The sequence below is a fragment of the Pleurodeles waltl genome, chromosome 7 (assembly GCF_031143425.1).
Source record: "Pleurodeles waltl isolate 20211129_DDA chromosome 7, aPleWal1.hap1.20221129, whole genome shotgun sequence".
NCBI lineage: Eukaryota > Metazoa > Chordata > Amphibia > Caudata > Salamandridae > Pleurodeles > Pleurodeles waltl.
The window spans coordinates 1,470,085,626-1,470,104,256 of record NC_090446.1 but is presented as its reverse complement, the minus strand read 5'-3'; the positions used below and the strand labels follow the sequence as shown (position 1 = coordinate 1,470,104,256).

Genomic DNA, 18,631 nt, shown 5'->3' with positions numbered 1-18,631 from the left:
CACAACCTCGCAAGGACAAAGCCGCTCGACTTTCCAGGAGAAATCGACGCGACGCCCACCGTGAGTGCGAAACTTTGACGCACGGCCTCGCAAGGACAACGCCGCCCGACTTCCAAGGAGAAATCGACGCGACGCCTGCCGTGAGACCAAACTTTCGACGCACGGCCTCGCAAGGACAACGCCGCCCGACTTCCAAGGAGAAATCGACGCGACGCCTACCGTGAGATCGAAACTTCGACGCGCAGCCCCGCAGAACGACGCGCAGCCGGAAAACAAGCAGGAGAATCCACGCACAGACCCGGGACATCTGGTAATCCCCGCGATCCACAAAAAGAGACTGTCTGCGCGCCGGAAAACGACGCCCGACTTCCCCGCGTGGAAAAGACCGACACAAGTCTGTGTGTGCTGAGGAGAAATCGACACACACACCCCTTTTTCCACGCATCTCTTCTCCTGTGGCCCTCTGAGGAGATTTTCCACCAGAAACCAGGTACTTTGTGCTTGAAAGACACTGTATTGCATTCTAAAGACTTAAGACACTTTATATCACTTTCCTGTGATATTTCTACAATTTTCCATTGCAACTTTATTCTTTTTGACCTACAATTATCCTGATAAATATTATATATTTTTCTAAACACTGTGTGGTGTAGTTTTGTGGTGCTATATGGTGGTATTGTATGATTTATTGCACAAATACTTTACACATTGCCTTCTAAGTTAAGCCTGACTGCTCGTGCCAAGCTACCAGAGGGTGGGCACAGGATAATCTTGGATAGTGTGTGACTTACCCTGACTAGAGTGAGGGCTTTTGCTTGGACAGGAGGTAACCTGACTGCCAACCAAAAACCCCATTTCTAACATTGGTGATCAGCGGTGAGGATAGGACTTGTATTTGTGCAGTGACATACAGTAGCTAAGTATCTCACTACCTACCCACAGTTGAAGGTCAACTTGGTTTTTATCTCTTTTTGAAAATCCGTTTTTTCCTGACAATTTTCAAAAACTAAATCCTCACTCAACATGTCTCTGACTGGGTCTCAGACAGGGGACTTTGACCTAGTCCAGTTGGATACATACACGGTCAAACAACTAAGAGGATTCTGCAGGGCATTGAGGGTACCCACCCAAGGGGCCTCCAGAAAGGAGGACTTTCAAGTGGCGCTGAGGGCCTGGGCAGAAGCCCATTTAGAGGATGATGAGGAAGGGGAGCCAGAAAATGGCCCCTCAGAAGGATTTTCACTATCTATGGATGGTGTTACCACTGCAATTGTGCACCCTTCCAGACCAGGGAGCAGTGTCTCCATGCAAAGCCTGACCGCAGAGGAAAGGAGAGAGGAAAGGGAGTTCCAATTGCAAATGGCAAAACTGAAAATTGAGGCCCAACAGGAGGAGAGGAGGGCAGAAAGAGAAGCCAAACAAGCTGAGGCTGAAAGAGCAGCCAAACAGATTGAAGCTGAAAGGACAGCCAAACAGATTCAAGCAGAAGCTGAAAGGGCAGCCAAACAAGCAGAAGCTGAAAGAGCAGCCAAACAAGTGGAAGCTGAAAGAGCTTTGGCTGAAAAGAAACTATTGTTGGCTCATGAACTGAGTCTCAAGGAGCTGGAGATCAAGGCAAGACAGTCTGAATCCAGCAATAATGGTGGCAGCATACAGACAGGACCTGCTGGAGAAAAGAAGGTTCGTATACCCAAAAATGTGGTGCCCAGTTTTGTGGTGGGAGATGACATAGATAAATGGTTAGCTGCTTATGAAGTTGCACTAAGGGCTCATGAGGTTCCTGAAGGGCAATGGGGGGTAGCTATGTGGGGTTATGTGCCGCCATTGGGGAGGGACACACTTCTCACATTGGATCCACCGGATCAAAACACATACCCACTCCAGAAAGCCACTTTACTTGCCAAGTTTGGGCTGACCCCTGAGGGATACCGTCAGAGGTTCAGGGACAGCACCAAACAAACCACACAAACATGGGTAGATTTCTTTGATTTCTCTAGTAAGGCACTGAATGGATGGGTGCGGGGCAACAAAGTAGCAGATTATAAAAGTTTATATGATTTGATCCTGAGAGAGCATATGCTTAATGTTACTTATACAGATTTGCGCCAGCACCTAGTGGATAGTAAGCTGACTGATCCCAGGAAGCTTGCTGAGGAGGCGGACCTCTGGGTTAGCACCAGAGTGTCCAAAAAGGTACCTGGGGGGGACTCCCACAAAGGTGGTCAGGGTTCCCAACAGAAGAAAGAGGGGGGAGATAAACTTACAGATAAGGAACTCTCTAAAGGCCCCCAAAAGAATTCCCAGGGAGGGGGTGGCAACCCTTCCTTTTCCAAATTTGGGAGAAAGCCAGGGACATTTGACAAGTCAGGAAAATCTAGCCCCAAATGCATGGAATGTTACCAATATGGTCACTACAAAGGCGATCCTCAGTGCCCCAAGAGGGCACCGTCCACTACCGGACAGGCACCTGGGTTGACTAGTGTAGCACTCGGGGGGGAGATGGACCCAACTAGCTTTGGGGAACAGGTAGAGATTTCCCTAGTGTCCCTGGGAGAAGGAGAAATGGTGCCCAAGGCCCACATGCCTAGAAATACTTCCAAGTACCGGCAGTGGGTCACCATTGATGGGCAGAGGGTGGAGGCTCTGCGTGACACAGGAGCCAGTATGACTACTATCAAGAGTCAGCTGGTGTCAGCAGAGCAGATAATGCCTAATACATTCCACCAGGTCAGAGTAGCTGACAATCGCGAGAGTCACCTACCGGTGGCTCTGGTTCCCTTTGAGTGGGGGGGGGTCTCTGGTACTCTGAAAGTAGCTGTGAGTCCTGCCATGCCTGTAGATTGTCTGTTAGGCAATGACCTTGAGCACACTGCTTGGAAAGAAGTGGAGCTCAGGTCTCACCTGGAGATGTTAGGGTTACCTGAGTGGGTCTGCATGACCACACGGTCCATGGCTGACCGAGAGGGAAGTCAAGGGCATCTGGAGCCTGGAACGATGGCCCAGAGAGCTGCCAGGAGGAGGGACCAGGGGTGCGGGAAACCGGCCCCCGCTGTTCCCACAGTGGCTGACGGGGCTCCTGAGGAGGAGGCTTCCGAGCCAACTGGGGAAGACATCGCCGCCCTAGGTGACTTACCTGAGCTTGCTGGTTGGCAAGTTGAGGGTGGACCCACCAGGGAGGACTTCTGCAAGGCGCAGAAAGAATGTCCCACTCTAGAAGGTTTGAGGAAACAAGCCTCAAACCAGGCAGCCGGCGACGCCTCTGGCGATCACCACCTATATTGGGAGAATGATCTCCTTTACAGTGAGCCTAAGGTTCCGGGCTTTGGGGCAGCACGTGTGCTGGTGGTCCCCCAATGTTACCGAACCTTCCTACTGGGTCTGGCTCACGACATTCCCCTGGCAGGACATTTGGGGCAGGGCAAGACCTTTAACAGGCTTGTCACCCACTTTTATTGGCCCAAAATGAGGACACACTCAGACAAGTTCTGCAGATCCTGTCCTACCTGCCAGGCCAGTGGTAAAGCAGGAAAAAGGGTTAAAACCCCCCTGATTCCACTTCCTGTCGTTGGCACCCCCTTTGAAAGGGTGGGCATCGACATTGTTGGCCCCTTGGACCCCAAAACTGCCTTAGGCAACAGGTTCATCCTGGTTTTGGTGGACCATGCCACCCGTTACCCAGAGGCAATCCCTCTAAGGACAGTAACTGCACCGGTGGTGGCCAGAACCCTGATGGGGATATTTACCCGTGTGGGGTTCCCCAAGGAAATAGTGTCTGACAGAGGCACTAACTTCATGTCCGCATACATGAAGTCGCTGTGGGATGCGTGTGGTGTAACTTACAAGTTCACCACACCCTATCACCCCCAGACGAACGGTCTTGTGGAGAGATTCAACAAGACCCTGAAAGGCATGATTGGTGGCCTTCCTGAGGCCATGAGGCGTAAGTGGGACGTCCTCTTACCATGCCTTCTCTTTGCTTACAGGGAGGTCCCCCAGAGAGGGGTAGGGTTCAGCCCCTTTGAACTTCTCTATGGGTACCCTGTCAGGGGACCCTTAAGCATTGTCCAGGAGGGATTGGAGAAAGCTCCAAAGGCACCCCCTCAGAATGTGGTCAGCTATATGTTGGCCCTCCGCAACCAGATGACCCGCTTCTGGAAAGAAGCCCAAGATAACCTTGAGGCCAGTCAAGAGGTGATGAAACAATGGTATGACCAGAAGGCCACCCTGGTAGAGTTTCAACCTGGAGACAAAGTGTGGGTAATGGAGCCAGTAGAGCCCAGAGCTCTCCAGGACCGCTGGTCTGGCCCATTTGAAATAAAGGAGCGGAAAGGGGAGGCCACTTACCTAGTGGACCTCAAAACCCCTAGGAATCCCCTAAGGGTGCTCCATGTGAACCGACTAAAAGCTCATTGTGAGAGGTCGGAGATCAACATGCTTCTGGTCACAGATGAAGGAACGGAAGAGGAGAGTGAACCTCTCCCCGACCTCCTCTCTGCCCAAGAAGGTGATGGGTCAGTAAGCGGGGTCATTCTGTCTGGCACCCTGACTCTAAATCAGAAAGGAGACTGTTATGAGCTGTTGGAGCAGTTCTCCCCCCTGTTCTCCCTTACTCCTGGGCTGACCCACCTCTGTGTTCATGATATTGACACCGGTGACAGTCTCCCTGTGAAAAACAAAATTTACAGGTTGTCGGATAAGGTGAAGGCCAGCATCAAGGAGGAGGTCTCCAAGATGTTGACTCTAGGGGTCATTGAGAAATCCAGTAGTCCCTGGGCCAGCCCAGTGGTATTGGTCCCAAAGGCTACTGCCCCAGGTGCGAAGCCAGAGCTCCGGTTCTGTGTGGACTACCGGGGTCTCAACTCAGTCACCCGGACTGATGCTCACCCCATCCCCCGGGCTGATGAGCTCGTGGACAGGCTAGGCGCTGCCAAGTTCCTGAGTACGTTTGATCTTACTTCAGGGTACTGGCAGATCGCCCTGACTGAGGGGGCTAAGGAAAGGTCCGCCTTTTCCACCCCTGACGGCCATTACCAGTTCCGAGTGATGCCGTTTGGATTAAAAAATGCCCCCGCTACCTTCCAACGGTTGGTTAACGGGGTCCTGGCTGGCAAGGATGCCTTCTGTGCAGCCTACCTGGATGACATAGCTGTCTACAGTTCCAGCTGGGAGGAACACCTGCTCCACCTCAAGGAGGTGCTTCAGGCCCTGCAACAGGCAGGCCTGACCATCAAGGCTAGTAAGTGCCAGATTGGGCAGGGTTCCGTGGTGTACTTGGGACACCTAGTAGGTGGTGCAAGGTGCAGCCACTCCAGGCCAAGATCGAAACTATCAAGGCCTGGCAACCACCTCGAACCCAGACTGAGGTGAGAGCCTTTTTAGGCCTCACCGGATACTACCGCAGGTTTGTCAAGGGCTATGGTACCATTGTGTCCCCCTTGACAGAACTCACGTCCAAGAAGCAACCTAGGTTGGTGAATTGGACAGAGGCTTGTCAGAAAGCCTTTGACGCCCTAAAGGAAGCCATGTGCACGGCCCCCGTGCTCAAGGCCCCTGACTACTCCCAGGAATTTATCGTGCAGACAGACGCTTCAGAGCATGGCATAGGGGCAGTCCTAGCACAGCTAAATGAGGAGGGCCAAGATCAACCGGTAGTCTTTATTAGCAGAAGGCTATTACCACGGGAACAGAGGTGGAGTGCTATTGAAAGAGAAGCTTTTGCTGTGGTCTGGGCCCTGAAGAAGCTGAGGCCCTACCTGTTTGGGACTCACTTCCTAGTTCAGACAGACCACAGACCCCTCAGATGGCTCATGCAGATGAGGGGTGAGAATCCAAAACTTCTGAGGTGGTCCATTTCCCTACAGGGGATGGACTTTACGGTGGAACATCGCCCAGGGGTTGACCACGCCAATGCTGATGGTCTCTCCAGGTACTTCCGCCTTAGCGATGAGAGCTCCCAGGAGGTCGGGTAGCTCTCCCCACTTTCAGCTGGGGGGGACACATGTTAGACCTGACAGCCTTAGGGTAGTCACCCCTAACTTTTTGCCTGCCTCCCTCCTCGTTTTGGATACTGTTTTGCTGGTTTTTAGACTCTGCGCACTTTACCACTGCTAACCAGTGATAAAGTGTATATGCTCTCTCTCTGTAAACATGGTAACTTTGGATCATACCTGATTGAACTATTTAATCTACTTATAAGTCCCCAGTCATGTGCACTCCAGGTGCCTAGGGCATATAGATTAAATGCTACTAGTGGACCTGCAGCACGGATTGTGCCACCCACTTAAGTAGCCCCTTTCCCTTGTCTCAGGCCTACCATTGCTAGGCCTGGGTGTGCAGTTTCACTGCCACCTCGACTTGGCATTTAAAAGTACTTGCCAAGCCTAGAACTCCCCTTTTTCTGCATATAAGTCACCCTTAATGTGTGCCCTGGGTATCCCCTAGAGCAGGGTGCTGTGTAGGTAAAAGGCAGGACATGTACCTGTGTAGTTATATGTCCTGGTAGTGTAAAACTCCTAAATTCGTTTTTGCACTACTGGGAGACCTGCTCCCTTCATAGGCTAACATTGGGGCTGCCCTCATACACTGTTGAAGTGGCAGCTGCTGATCTGAAAGGAGCAGGGAGGTCATATTTAGTATGGCCAGAATGGTAATACAAAATCCTACTGACTGGTGAAGTCGGATTTAATATTACTATTCTAGAAATGCCACTTTTAGAAAGTGAGCATTTCTTTGCACTTAAATCCTTCTGTGCCTTACAATCCACGTCTGGCTAGGTTTAGTTGACAGCTCCTTGTGCATTCACTCAGACACACCCCAAACACAGGGTACTCAGCCTCACTTGCATACATCTGCATTTTGAATGGGTCTTCCTGGGCTGGGAGGGTGGAGGGCCTGCCCTCACACAAAGGACTGCCACACCCCCTACTGGGACCCTGGCAGACAGGATTGAACTGAAAGGGGACCTGGTGCACTTCTTAGCCTCTCTTTGAAGTCTCCCCCACTTCAAAGGCACATTTGGGTATAAAACAGGGCCTCTGCCCTACCTCATCAGACACTTGCTGGAGAAGAAACCGGAACCAGAAACTACATCCTGCCAAGAAGAACTGCCTGGCTGCTCAAAGGACTCACCTGTCTGCTTTCTCCAAAGGACTGCTGTCTTGCTGTTGCCCTGCTGCCTTGCTGAACTCTTGTCTGGCTGTGAAAGTGCTCTCCAAGGGCTTGGATAGAGCTTGCCTCCTGTTCCTTGAAGTCTCAGGACCAAAAAGACTTCTTCCTTTCACTTGGACGCTCCGTGCGCCGAAAATTTCGACGCACAGCTTGTTTCGCGGCGAGAAAAACGCCGCACACCGACGCTGATCGACGCGACGCCCTCGGGACGATCGAGACTTCGACGCACAACCTCGCAAGGACAAAGCCGCTCGACTTTCCAGGAGAAATCGACGCGACGCCCACCGTGAGTGCGAAACTTTGACGCACGGCCTCGCAAGGACAACGCCGCCCGACTTCCAAGGAGAAATCGACGCGACGCCTGCCGTGAGACCAAACTTTCGACGCACGGCCTCGCAAGGACAACGCCGCCCGACTTCCAAGGAGAAATCGACGCGACGCCTACCGTGAGATCGAAACTTCGACGCGCAGCCCCGCAGAACGACGCGCAGCCGGAAAACAAGCAGGAGAATCCACGCACAGACCCGGGACATCTGGTAATCCCCGCGATCCACAAAAAGAGACTGTCTGCGCGCCGGAAAACGACGCCCGACTTCCCCGCGTGGAAAAGACCGACGCAAGTCTGTGTGTGCTGAGGAGAAATCGACGCACACACCCCTTTTTCCACGCATCTCTTCTCCTGTGGCCCTCTGAGGAGATTTTCCACCAGAAACCAGGTACTTTGTGCTTGAAAGACACTGTATTGCATTCTAAAGACTTAAGACACTTTATATCACTTTCCTGTGATATTTCTACAATTTTCCATTGCAACTTTATTCTTTTTGACCTACAATTATCCTGATAAATATTATATATTTTTCTAAACACTGTGTGGTGTAGTTTTGTGGTGCTATATGGTGGTATTGTATGATTTATTGCACAAATACTTTACACATTGCCTTCTAAGTTAAGCCTGACTGCTCGTGCCAAGCTACCAGAGGGTGGGCACAGGATAATCTTGGATAGTGTGTGACTTACCCTGACTAGAGTGAGGGCTTTTGCTTGGACAGGAGGTAACCTGACTGCCAACCAAAAACCCCATTTCTAACACACTTTTGCTGGTAAGTTTGACTGTGAGCGAACTTCTTTCTCCTTTTGTGTCGTTCATTATCGCTGATGCTCATGGCGGCCATGGCGCTGTGAATCGGCTCGCCTATGTGAAACTGTTGATTTTCAAGTTATGTGGCAAGAAAAGTCTGGTTAGGAGTTTATAACGCTAGTAGCTTTAACTCAAGCAAATGCGAGACCGATTGCATTTGCAAATGCTTGTTATACAGTGCGACACCATAATGCTGGGTCCTTTCATCCCCATACCAGCTTGTTCTGGTTTGCGGGAGGCATTGACGATGCAGGCACGCTCCTGTGTCAGGGTGAAGTAAGCGTCTGTGCTTCAGAAAAGGCTCGACACTATCCAAGCGTCTTGAGTCATTCAGCAGGGCCATACTAGGAGCATGGTATCATGCCATGCCAGTCCCTGGCAACTGGCCAATATTTAAGGATTGTAGAGTCAATATACTGCCCCCTTCGGATAACACTGGGGGCACTTACCTATATGGCCCATGGACCAGCCCTGCAGTCCAGGCTGCTCTTAATAAATATTAATTTGTCAGATCCCAGTAGGATTAGCGGATAAATCGCCCTCCCCTCTGAATGGAAAAAGGTGACCAGGAGGTGAATGGCGTAGCAAGGATGCCAGGGGTCCTGGTGCAAACCAGGAAAAAGGCCTTTTTGGCCAATGTTGAGATTATAGAATACAGCACTGGACCCTCAGGGCTCTGAGCCCCGGCCCCACTGCACCTGCTGCACCGATGATAGCTATGCCCTTGCAGGAGGTTGGCACACACGAAGAGCTCCGCAGCAAGTACATCATGCCACTGAGCTATCTCATTACTTCCAGTCATGTCCCTGGCTGTAACTTTGCTATTGAGGCCCCTGTAATTAGCAGGCAGTCCCCTGTGTGACAGCGGCGATGCAGGACCCATGACTGCAGAAGCATAACAAAGCGCCCCTTGGCTGTACCTGAATCAACGAGTCCCAGGGCAGCGCGCTCAGCGCCTCGTTCTTGAGCGTCTCCCGAGGCTTCTGCTCTCTCAGCCCGATGGTTGTGAAGAGGGACACGCTCTCCGCATCTATCTTGCAGTTGGCCAAAAAAAGAAAGGAAGTTTTAGCCAATCACAAACACGATCTAGTCACTCATGAAGGGGCGTGCGTGGAAAAAGAGTATGACCAGTCAGTTAGGTGATTGGAGCTTTGGAATCTATGAACGAGGGATGGATTACTTTAGTTGTTCACAAAATTAAGTTTTGAGCGCACCAGTAAACTCTGTTCCATTGACCGGTAGTCAGAGTTTTTTGCCGAACTCCGTGCTCCAAGCGGAGCGCACTTTGCAAAAACTGCGGCCTTTTATGAAGAACCGTCATAAACCTTTGCATACCCATATTTCGACAGTTCTTTGATTTTGGTAAGATGTGTGGAACTTTGTCAAGTTGGGGGGAGCTGAGTGGGAGTCCCTAAGGTCATATTTTCTATAGAATGTGTGAAAAGCACTTCTTCCACTCGAGGACCACGCCCAGTCAGTAATCCTTAGAGACACAAGTTGCAAAATGCAGCCAAAAGCCATACCACGTGTTCATCCCTTTCAAGGCACATCAACAACGTCTAGGTACTAAGGCCATATTCTCTTTACAAGGTGCTATAGATGTGCCCTGCAAAAGTTTGTGGGGACAGAGAATTTGACTAGCTGGTGCTGAGGCCAGGGCCTAGAAGAAAGATGGTCTTAGCTCCAAGTACCAACTGAGCGCTGCTGAAGGATGTGCAGAGTGAGAACTTGGGTGAGGCTTTGAGGTCGAGTCCTTCTCAGAGTATTGGGGGACGCTGTGAGCAGGGCATCAATGAAGACCACACCATAGCGCATGGCCAGTTCAACAAGTTTAAATTCCAGGTCAATAGGCACTTGTTTTTGGCTCATGGCCACGCCCTGTGCTCACTGACCTCCACGGGATATCTCCTGCAGGTGCTGTGGGTGAGCTGAAAGACCATAGCCAAGGACTGTGCCCTGCAGGTACTACTAGTGGAGTCAGGGCGAGCTCTAGGGGAGTGCGACCAGTGCCTCCGCACCGGGCGCTGACTTTCTGAGTGCGAGGAGCTGTTTTTTAAATTTTAATATGGGGTTAAAAGCACCTGCTGCAGCGTTCCTTTGTCTCCAGCAATATCCCAGCACAAGAAAAACGTCAAGATAACCCTGGTGATTATTGGACCTGCTGGAGAGAGATAGAATTTTGTCTGGTGGAAGTTTTGTCTCATCGTAAAGTAGCTCAGAGGGTTAAAGTGCCTGCTGCAAAGCACGTGTACCAGGCTGATCACATAAGTCGATATAATATGAAAAGTCCAGTAGGTTATTGCTTTTGTCAGAGAGATCCCTTTGTTACTCGCAGTTTATAAGTTAAAATACTTATTAAAACAGTGCGCTACTACCTCTCATCAAGGAGCTGCATACAGACATACACGTGAGAGAGCATGCTTATGGAGACTTGAGGGGCGCTGTTAAAGGGTGGTAGTGAGGAAATCTATGGAAAGGATATCATGGAGGCAGGTGGGCACAAACAAACATTATGGCACTGGGCGCCACCAGCACTAAGGCTGGCCCTGAGTGGAGTAATGGGCACATGGACACTGATCGGAATGCCATGGCTGGAGGACACCACTTATGCTCAGAACCTGTTCTGCAGAGGTGAAGATGGTGTCCTGCTGAGTCTAAGATCCAGGAGGTACATTTTCATGAGGAATGATTAAAAACAAACATTGCAAGCTGTGCACAACAGAGCGGTTACCCTAATCAGCGCTCAGTGCAAGAAATATGGCGCTCAGACATGCCAGTAATAGAATATTTATGCTGGTTATTATATTATGTTATTAGAAAGAAATTTGTAAAGTGCCTGGTTACTCCAACTAGAGTGTCCCGGCGTTAGGGTCCAGCTTACATCCGCATGGGTTCCTGCTTTAATCTAAAGTAGACTGAAAAAGCCAGGTTTTAAGTTTTTTTTTCTGAAGACTGGCTCTTGACTTTCCAGTCTAAGCTCTAGGGGCAGAGAAATCCAAAGTCTCAGGGCCAGTAACCTGAAAGAGCAGCCGCCCATCCTTGCTTAACTCAGGGGATTGAAGCCCTGGTTCTCATGGAAGATCTAAGGCGTCGAGAAGGACAGTACCGTGACACCGTGGGAGGCAATTACCGGGGGCTTTTGCCCTGTAGTATTTTGTGACAGAAGACACAGCTTTGAAGGCCACTCCCTTCCTCTATGGAACTGGTCCCATGGAGGAGAATTTTGGAGTTGCAGATGTGCTGTGGCATTCTGCACTTCTTGGAGTTCGACGAGTCTGCTCCTGGTGGAATGATTATGGCCTGTATCACTGTTTTCCTGTTTCTATTGGCGATAGATCCAAGACTTTCTAAAGCATCTTTAAAATGCCGAAACAGGCACCTGTCAGACTAGAGATCTGTTTTTCAAAACTCAGTTGAAAGTCCAGCCAGATGCCGAGATTTTTCACTGCAGTCTTGGGTGCCGGCACTCAGCACAGGGCATCAGGCCACCATGCTGAGGATCAGATGGAGGGTTGCTTGCCAATTGTTACCACTTCGCTTTTTCCCGCATAAAATTGGAGGCAGCTCCATTCCATCCAGCTCGCAAGGCTAGCTAGGCATGATCTAAAGCGTGTGGCAGGGGACTCCTGATTTCTGATTCCTGTTTGTGAAGAGATCTCAAATAACCTTTGCCCTGCTTGATCAAAATACTTTAGTATCCTGATATAAAACAACCTGTATCATTTGGGGCCCAAACACAGCTTGAGAAAGAAATTCTTCATCAGGTAGATGGTCAAATGTGTCTATTTGTCTTTTTGTGCAGATACCCCAGCACAGCCAACAGTGACCGACCCTGGAACAATGTCTGAAGGGCTCCCGGTAACAATCACCTGCTCTGTGGAGCACACCTGCCCCGCCCAACCACCAACTCTGGCCTGGGACAAGATTATGAGCAATGGCAGGGTTTACCACGAGGAACTCAGTGAAGGAAGATGGAGGACTGTGTTGCTGTTGAACTATACACCTGCCGCAGAGCATCATATGGAGGACTTTGTGTGTTCAGCTACTTATCCCAGTGGCAAAACAACAACTCAATCCATTAGATTGTCCATTCGATGTGAGTCTTTTAACTTTTTAAGTATTGGAATTGCATGTGTATATTACAGAGAAATAGAAATCGTATTATGTAATATTGAAATGTTTGTAATCTGCATTAGAAGCGTGAGGGGTGCGCAGCCAATCAGGAGATTTCTAACTACAGGTACAGGAGCACCTCTGAAGCATTCGGTGGTCGCAAGCTCATTTTTCTTCCAGTGTCCTGGTTTGCTCTCCAGACTGTGGTGTTTTTCTCTTAAATCTCAGTTTTCTTCTGCCCTTGGATGAAGAGAACAGTGGTTTTTTGGAGGCTGAGAGCGCAAGCACTGGGACCTTTTGTAATTTGTCTGTGGGCTTTTAAACACACCCACCGCATGCCCATCACTATCACTCATTCATGGGCTTGGCTTTCAAAAGTCCTTTCTTATCATTGGTAAATGCAATGTGTTTGTCCCTCCTTGGGGCAGTTTGGTTACTGCCTTGGATATCGACCCTGTTACATGGATAATTGCACAATTGCTGATATGTTTGACTGCAAGCAAACTTCTTTTTCCTTTTGTGTCTCTCCTTCGGGATCATGCTCTTGGCGGTCATGGCGCCTTAAATCGGCTCGCTTATGTAAACTGTTTTACCCTTAATTTTCCATTTAAGTGGCATGAAAAGTCCAGATAGGAATTTACAATGTTAACAGCTTTAACTCGAGCAAACGCAAGAACTACTGCATTGCAAATGCTTGTTATTGTAATTGCAAATGCCATAGATGTCACTTAGGGCTTGCCAGGGGTCGCAACTACGACCTCTAGCTTGTCCCTTGCGACCCCTGGCACTGCTTCTGCAACCCCTGGCCTCACAGGTTGTAAAATCAGTGCCAGGAATAAAGAGACAACTCCTCCTTATGGACTTTGCTTGGGTCTCCACTTGCATGTTCTCAATCAGTTTTTTTATTACACTAATAGTTAATAATTCTGTATTATTATTCACTATCAGTGTAATAAAAAATGGAGTACAGTTAGATGAAATAAGATCCTCCTTGGTAGGTAAGGTAGGCAAAAAGACATTTAAATGCATGTTGTGTGCATGTTTGCGGGTGAGACTGTGCTCATGTAAAAGAGAGTGTGTGTATAATTGAATGGGTGTGTACGTGTAGCTCGTGTGTGTGATTGAAAGTAAAAATGAAATGGCGTGTGATGTAATTTCCGCTACCCCTGGCATTTTGGTGAATTGTCGTCAACGCATTGGTATAGGCCTTCGTAACCCATTGCGAGGAGCTGAGGCGCATTATAGGGCAGAGTGACACCTTATTCTGTCTTGAGTCACACCTTAACAGTGTGATGAAGGGAAGACGAGTCAGTGATCAAGTGCCAACAGTTAACAAGAGACTGCTCTTTGAGCTATCTTCAGGTCACATATTGAGGTTTAGGGACCACTGACTATTGAACGCTGGTCCTTTGTGGATAAAGTAATTAGGAGATCTTCCCTGTTATTGCCTAAAGAGGAGAGGGAGGACAGAGATGGCTTGCATTGCTGTCATCTCATATGGAAGTTAGTGACCGAGAAAAAGTATTTAACATTCTTTAGAGAGTCCATTGTTAAAGATGGTGAGGGAAGAGAGAGGAGCCTGCAGGGGTGCACTATACCAAGTTCATCCAAGATGCCAGTGGTTCCTGAGCAGATCTCTTCGTCCATTGGGTACATGTGTTTAAATTGCATTTATATAATGCTTACTACCCCTGATGAGACTCTGAAGGGCATTACAGCGACTAGCACTGTGAGAAAACAGGGCTGATTGCAGAGGCCCCCTAACTTTTTGCCCCCATTTTCCACTTTATGCTGGTGTTTTCCTGACTCTGATGGTGCCCTGGGTACTGCTAACCAGTCCCAGGGCCAGTGCTCTGTGTAAAATGGATATGCAAATTAGGCTAATTATAATTGGCTAAGTTAACCTACCTATAAGTCCCTAGTATATGGTAGGGCATGTAGGTTTAGGGACCACAGCATAGGTGGTGCACACCTAGGTGCACTGCTGAGGTGCCCAGTGTCATTTTAAAGGCAGGCCTGCCTTGCTGGCTGCTTTTAAATTAAAGTTATATGCAAATTCGACTTTGGAATTAAAAGTAGTTCCAAAGTCTTAAACTACCTTATTTTTACATATAAGTCACCCCTAAGGTGTGCCCTATGTGCCCCTAGGGCTGGGTGCCATGTAACTATAAGCAGGGACTTTATAAAAATAGATTTATAAACCCTGGTGAGGTAAAAACAGCCAAATTCGTTTTTCCCTCATTGAAGTAAATGGCCTTCATAGGCTAGAATGGGGAGACTTTATTTTAAATTTTAAAGTCTCCTTAAATGTTGCATACCAAGAATTTGGTATCAAATTAATTGTTGTAATAAATCCCACAACTTCCAGTTGTGGGATTTAATATAACTTGTTCAGGTAAAGAGTTTTAGACTTTACCTAAAAAGTTGCCAATTTCAGCCCTGCATTGTTTTTGCTGCTGTGCTCTGATTGGCCAGCCTGCAGCAGCTTAGTCAAAGCTGCCTTGATGAGGTGTGAAGTGGCCTGGCTTCACACAAAGGAATGTGCTTGTGGTAGAGAATCTCCCCTCAGCAGATGGTGAGGCAGGAAGGGGGAGGGCTGCCAAACTGGTCTTCAAAGGCAGAGAAGGACATTTGGAGCAACCAGCAACACCCCCACATCCTGCAACCCCAGACAACTAGGTGCCCCCTTGATTAGATTAGGAGAGGGCAGGAGAGGGGTGTGTTTATGATTTTTAGCCACACCAGTGGGTGGGCTGAGCCAGATGTAACCTCCAAAAATCAGATTCAGCCATGTTGGATTTTTAGAGAATGTTGCCTTTTGGGATGGATTTTTGCCACACTTCCCAGGAAGTAGTCATCACAGGAGGACGACCCTGTACCTGATTGGAGAACCAGGACCCCCCTGCTTTTCACCCAGGAGCAAGGATAAAACTGGCAGACCTGCCCCCACACCTCAGATCCCCGCCAGATTTCAAGAAGAAAAGAACTAAAGGAGAAGAAGGACTGCCCTGCTGGACCCCTGGCCTGCACCTGGAACCTGCACTCAGAAGGACTGCACCAGCTGCACACTTGGGCTTCACCACAAGAAGGATTTTGCCTGGCTTCAACTGGTTCAAGGAGGGACTCCCTGTTTGCTACAGGTGAAAAATTGCTAACCAGAGTCCCCTGCACCAACTCCTGAAGAAAGTGACCAGCTGACCACTGTCCAGTGGCCAAAAAGGAGTTTGCGCCAGAGTCTTTCTGGGAGTTGAAGTCCGCACCCCCCAAGGACCATCTCAGAACTTCTGGACCCTTAGGGTGAGCTGTGGACCCCAAAAGAACCTTAAAAGGACATCTGGGTGAAGCCCCAGAAGTTTGGAGAAGATTTGAGAATTTTTGTAAAAAAGCTCCATAGAGGGACCGACCCGCCGCGGAAATTCTAGCCGGCTTGCCTCAACCGCGACCCGGCCTGATTTGGTGGTTCGCCCCGGTAAAGAAAAATCTCCGAAAAAGAGACTAAGTCCGAAGGTAAAAAGTTGACCGGGACCTCCCAGCCATCATATCCCAGAAGGGCTCCATGGACGTCGGATCAAGATCCAGGTTTACCCCGGTCGAAGGATTTTCACCTCGAAAAAACGACTAAGTCCGAAGGTAAAAATCTCCACCGAGGAATCCAGCATCGCGTATCCGGAGAAGGGCTCCAGGAGGTCGGATTAGACTGGCAGACTCGTCCCGCTGAAGAAAATCTTCAAAATAAAGACTAAGTCAGAAGGTAACTTTTTAACCGAGGCCTCCGGCGACCTGTAGCCGAGCAGGGCTCCATCGCGGTCGGCCTGAAACTTTGACTTTGCCCCGGTCGAGGTGCAACCAGATGACCCGACTGGCGCTTTTTGTTTCTAAGCGCTAGAAAAATAATAATTCTTTAAAAATTCATATCTCCGGTTCCCCTTATCCGATTTTATTCGTTTTTGTGTCATTTTAAAGATAAAAATATAAACTATTTTTATAAATTGGTTTTGGATTTTTAAACTGTTTCCTGTGTTTTATTTAATTACTGTTTTGTGATATTTGAATGCTTTACACACTGTCTCCTAAGTTAAGCCTTGACGCTCGTTGCCAAGCTACCAAGGGTTGAGCTGGGGTTAATTTACTGAGACCTAACTGGACCTAAGTGGAGGTTAGTGGCTTGTTGCTAGGTGTAGGTACCTACCTGCCCTTACCAATAACCCATTTTCCAACATTTTTGGTGGCAGCGGTGGGATCCTGTACTTGTGTTCAGTATCACGTTACAGTTTTAAGTAAAACAAATTAAAAATCCTTTAAATTGTCTTAGTGCAAAAATTGTTTAAAAAAAATTTTTTAAAAAAAATTACATTTTTAATTTGGATTAATTTCTATTATTGAATTTTTGTAATTTTTCTAAATTATTGTTTCCAATTTTTGCAAAAAGTTTTTGTTGACACAAAACTAGGGAACCATGGAGCTTGATCTGGCTAGCCTACCCACACTGACAGTAGTCCAGCGTAGGGGGTTGCGTATTGAAAGAGGGTTGCCTGCAACCACTGATCTCAGGAAGGAAATCCTGATCAAATCCCTGACAGCATGGGCTGAGGCCCAAGAGGTAGACTCAGAGGAAGCTCCAGAGGAGGGAGAAAAAGGGGAGGATGCTAGCTCTAACCACTCAGGGGAGGGAAGGCATCTGAGCCTAAGTGACGATGAGGAAGAACGGTCCTCAGTAAATACAGTCACTAGGGGCAGACCCAAAGCTAGTGGTGGGAAGAGGGTCCTTTCAGGAGGAGAGAACCCATCCATCAGGGAAAGAGAGCTGGAGGCCCAGCTAGCATACATAGCTTTGGAAGCAGAGAAGCTGGCCCTAGAAAAGAAAAAGTGGGCAAAGAAAGAGAAAAGAGATGGTGGCAGCGACAGAGAAGTTGAGGTGTTCATGGGTGGGGGAGTTTGCCCCAGATTACCCAAGGGGGTGGTTCCTGCCTATGTAGAGGGGGATGACATAGATAAGTGGCTGGGGGCCTTTGAGAGGGCCCTCCAGATGAGGAGAGTCAAGCCTCAGTACTGGGGTTCACTTCTTTGGGAGTTAGTTCCCAACTCTGGGAGGGATAGGCTCCTAACCATGAGTGGGGAGGATGCAGACTCATACCCCAGTATGAAGAGTTGCTTGACTAAAAAGTTTGGTCTGACCCCAGAGCAGTATAGGCTCAAGTTTAGGGACACCCAAAAGACAAGCACCCAGTCCTGGGTGGACTTTGTAGACACCACACTTAAGGCACTAGAGGGCTGGATTATTGGTAACAAAGTAAATACTTATGAGGGGTTATACAATCTGATCATGAGAGAGCACATCTTGACCAATTGTACCCAAGAAAGGTTACGCCAGCATCTAGTGGACTCTAAGCAGACCAACCCTAGAGAGCTAGGGGAGGCAGCTGATGAGTGGTTGAGAACCAGGGTGGTTGTCAAGTCCCAGGGGGCAGACTCCAAGAAGGGGGGGTCAGGTCCCCAAAAACCTAAGGAGGGAGGTGGTAAGCCCACCACAGAGACTCCCTCTGCACCCCAGAACCCTAAGAAGGAGGAGAGTAAATCCCACTCCCACTCTGACAAGCAGAGGCAGGGAGACCCAGGGTTAAAAAAGCTCTTGGACAGTAGGGCTTGCTTTGACTGTCAGCAGACAGGTTACTTCAGAGGAGATGCAGCCTGTCCAAAGAAGGTGGTTAGCACTGGGCTGTCCAGTGTAGCCATAGAGGAGGACTCCTCAGATGATGAAGTCCTCCTAGCATTGAGCTGGGAGACAGGACCAGATGGTAAGCTGGTGATCCCTGAGGGTGGGAGTAGGCACTTCCACCACATTCAAGTGAATGGGATCCCTACCACTGGCCTGAGAGACACCTGTGCCAGTCACACTATAGTGAGTGACCGGTTAGTGACCCCAGACATGTATGTCCCAGGAGAGACAAGGAAAGTCAGGATAGCCACAGGGGAGGTCACCTCCAAACCTGTAGACATAGTGCCCCTAGAGAGGGAGGGTATCCTTGACTGGTTTAGGGTGGTAGTCAGTGCTGACCTCCCCTTAGATTGTATCCTGGGCAATGACCTCCCAGAGGTGAGTCTGGTCCCAGATGGGGCGGTCGCCCAGGGTGCCCCCCAAACCAAAGTCCTGGGGAGTCAGTCCCTACAGTTAGGAGACAGGGGTCCCCAAGAAAAGGAAAGAGGAAAAGGAAG

The 18,631-nt window shown here is 49.1% G+C and overlaps 1 protein-coding gene across 1 annotated transcript in view; it reads left to right on the top strand.

The window, feature by feature from the left end:
• The window catches only part of LOC138247080 (sialic acid-binding Ig-like lectin 13), a 329,775-nt gene that overhangs the window by 173,099 nt on the left and 138,045 nt on the right, over positions 1–18,631 (top strand). The window contains exon 5 of the mRNA XM_069201827.1: positions 12,108–12,401. Within this exon, the coding sequence (XP_069057928.1) occupies positions 12,108–12,401 (294 nt within the window). The remainder of the gene's footprint in view (positions 1–12,107; positions 12,402–18,631) is intronic.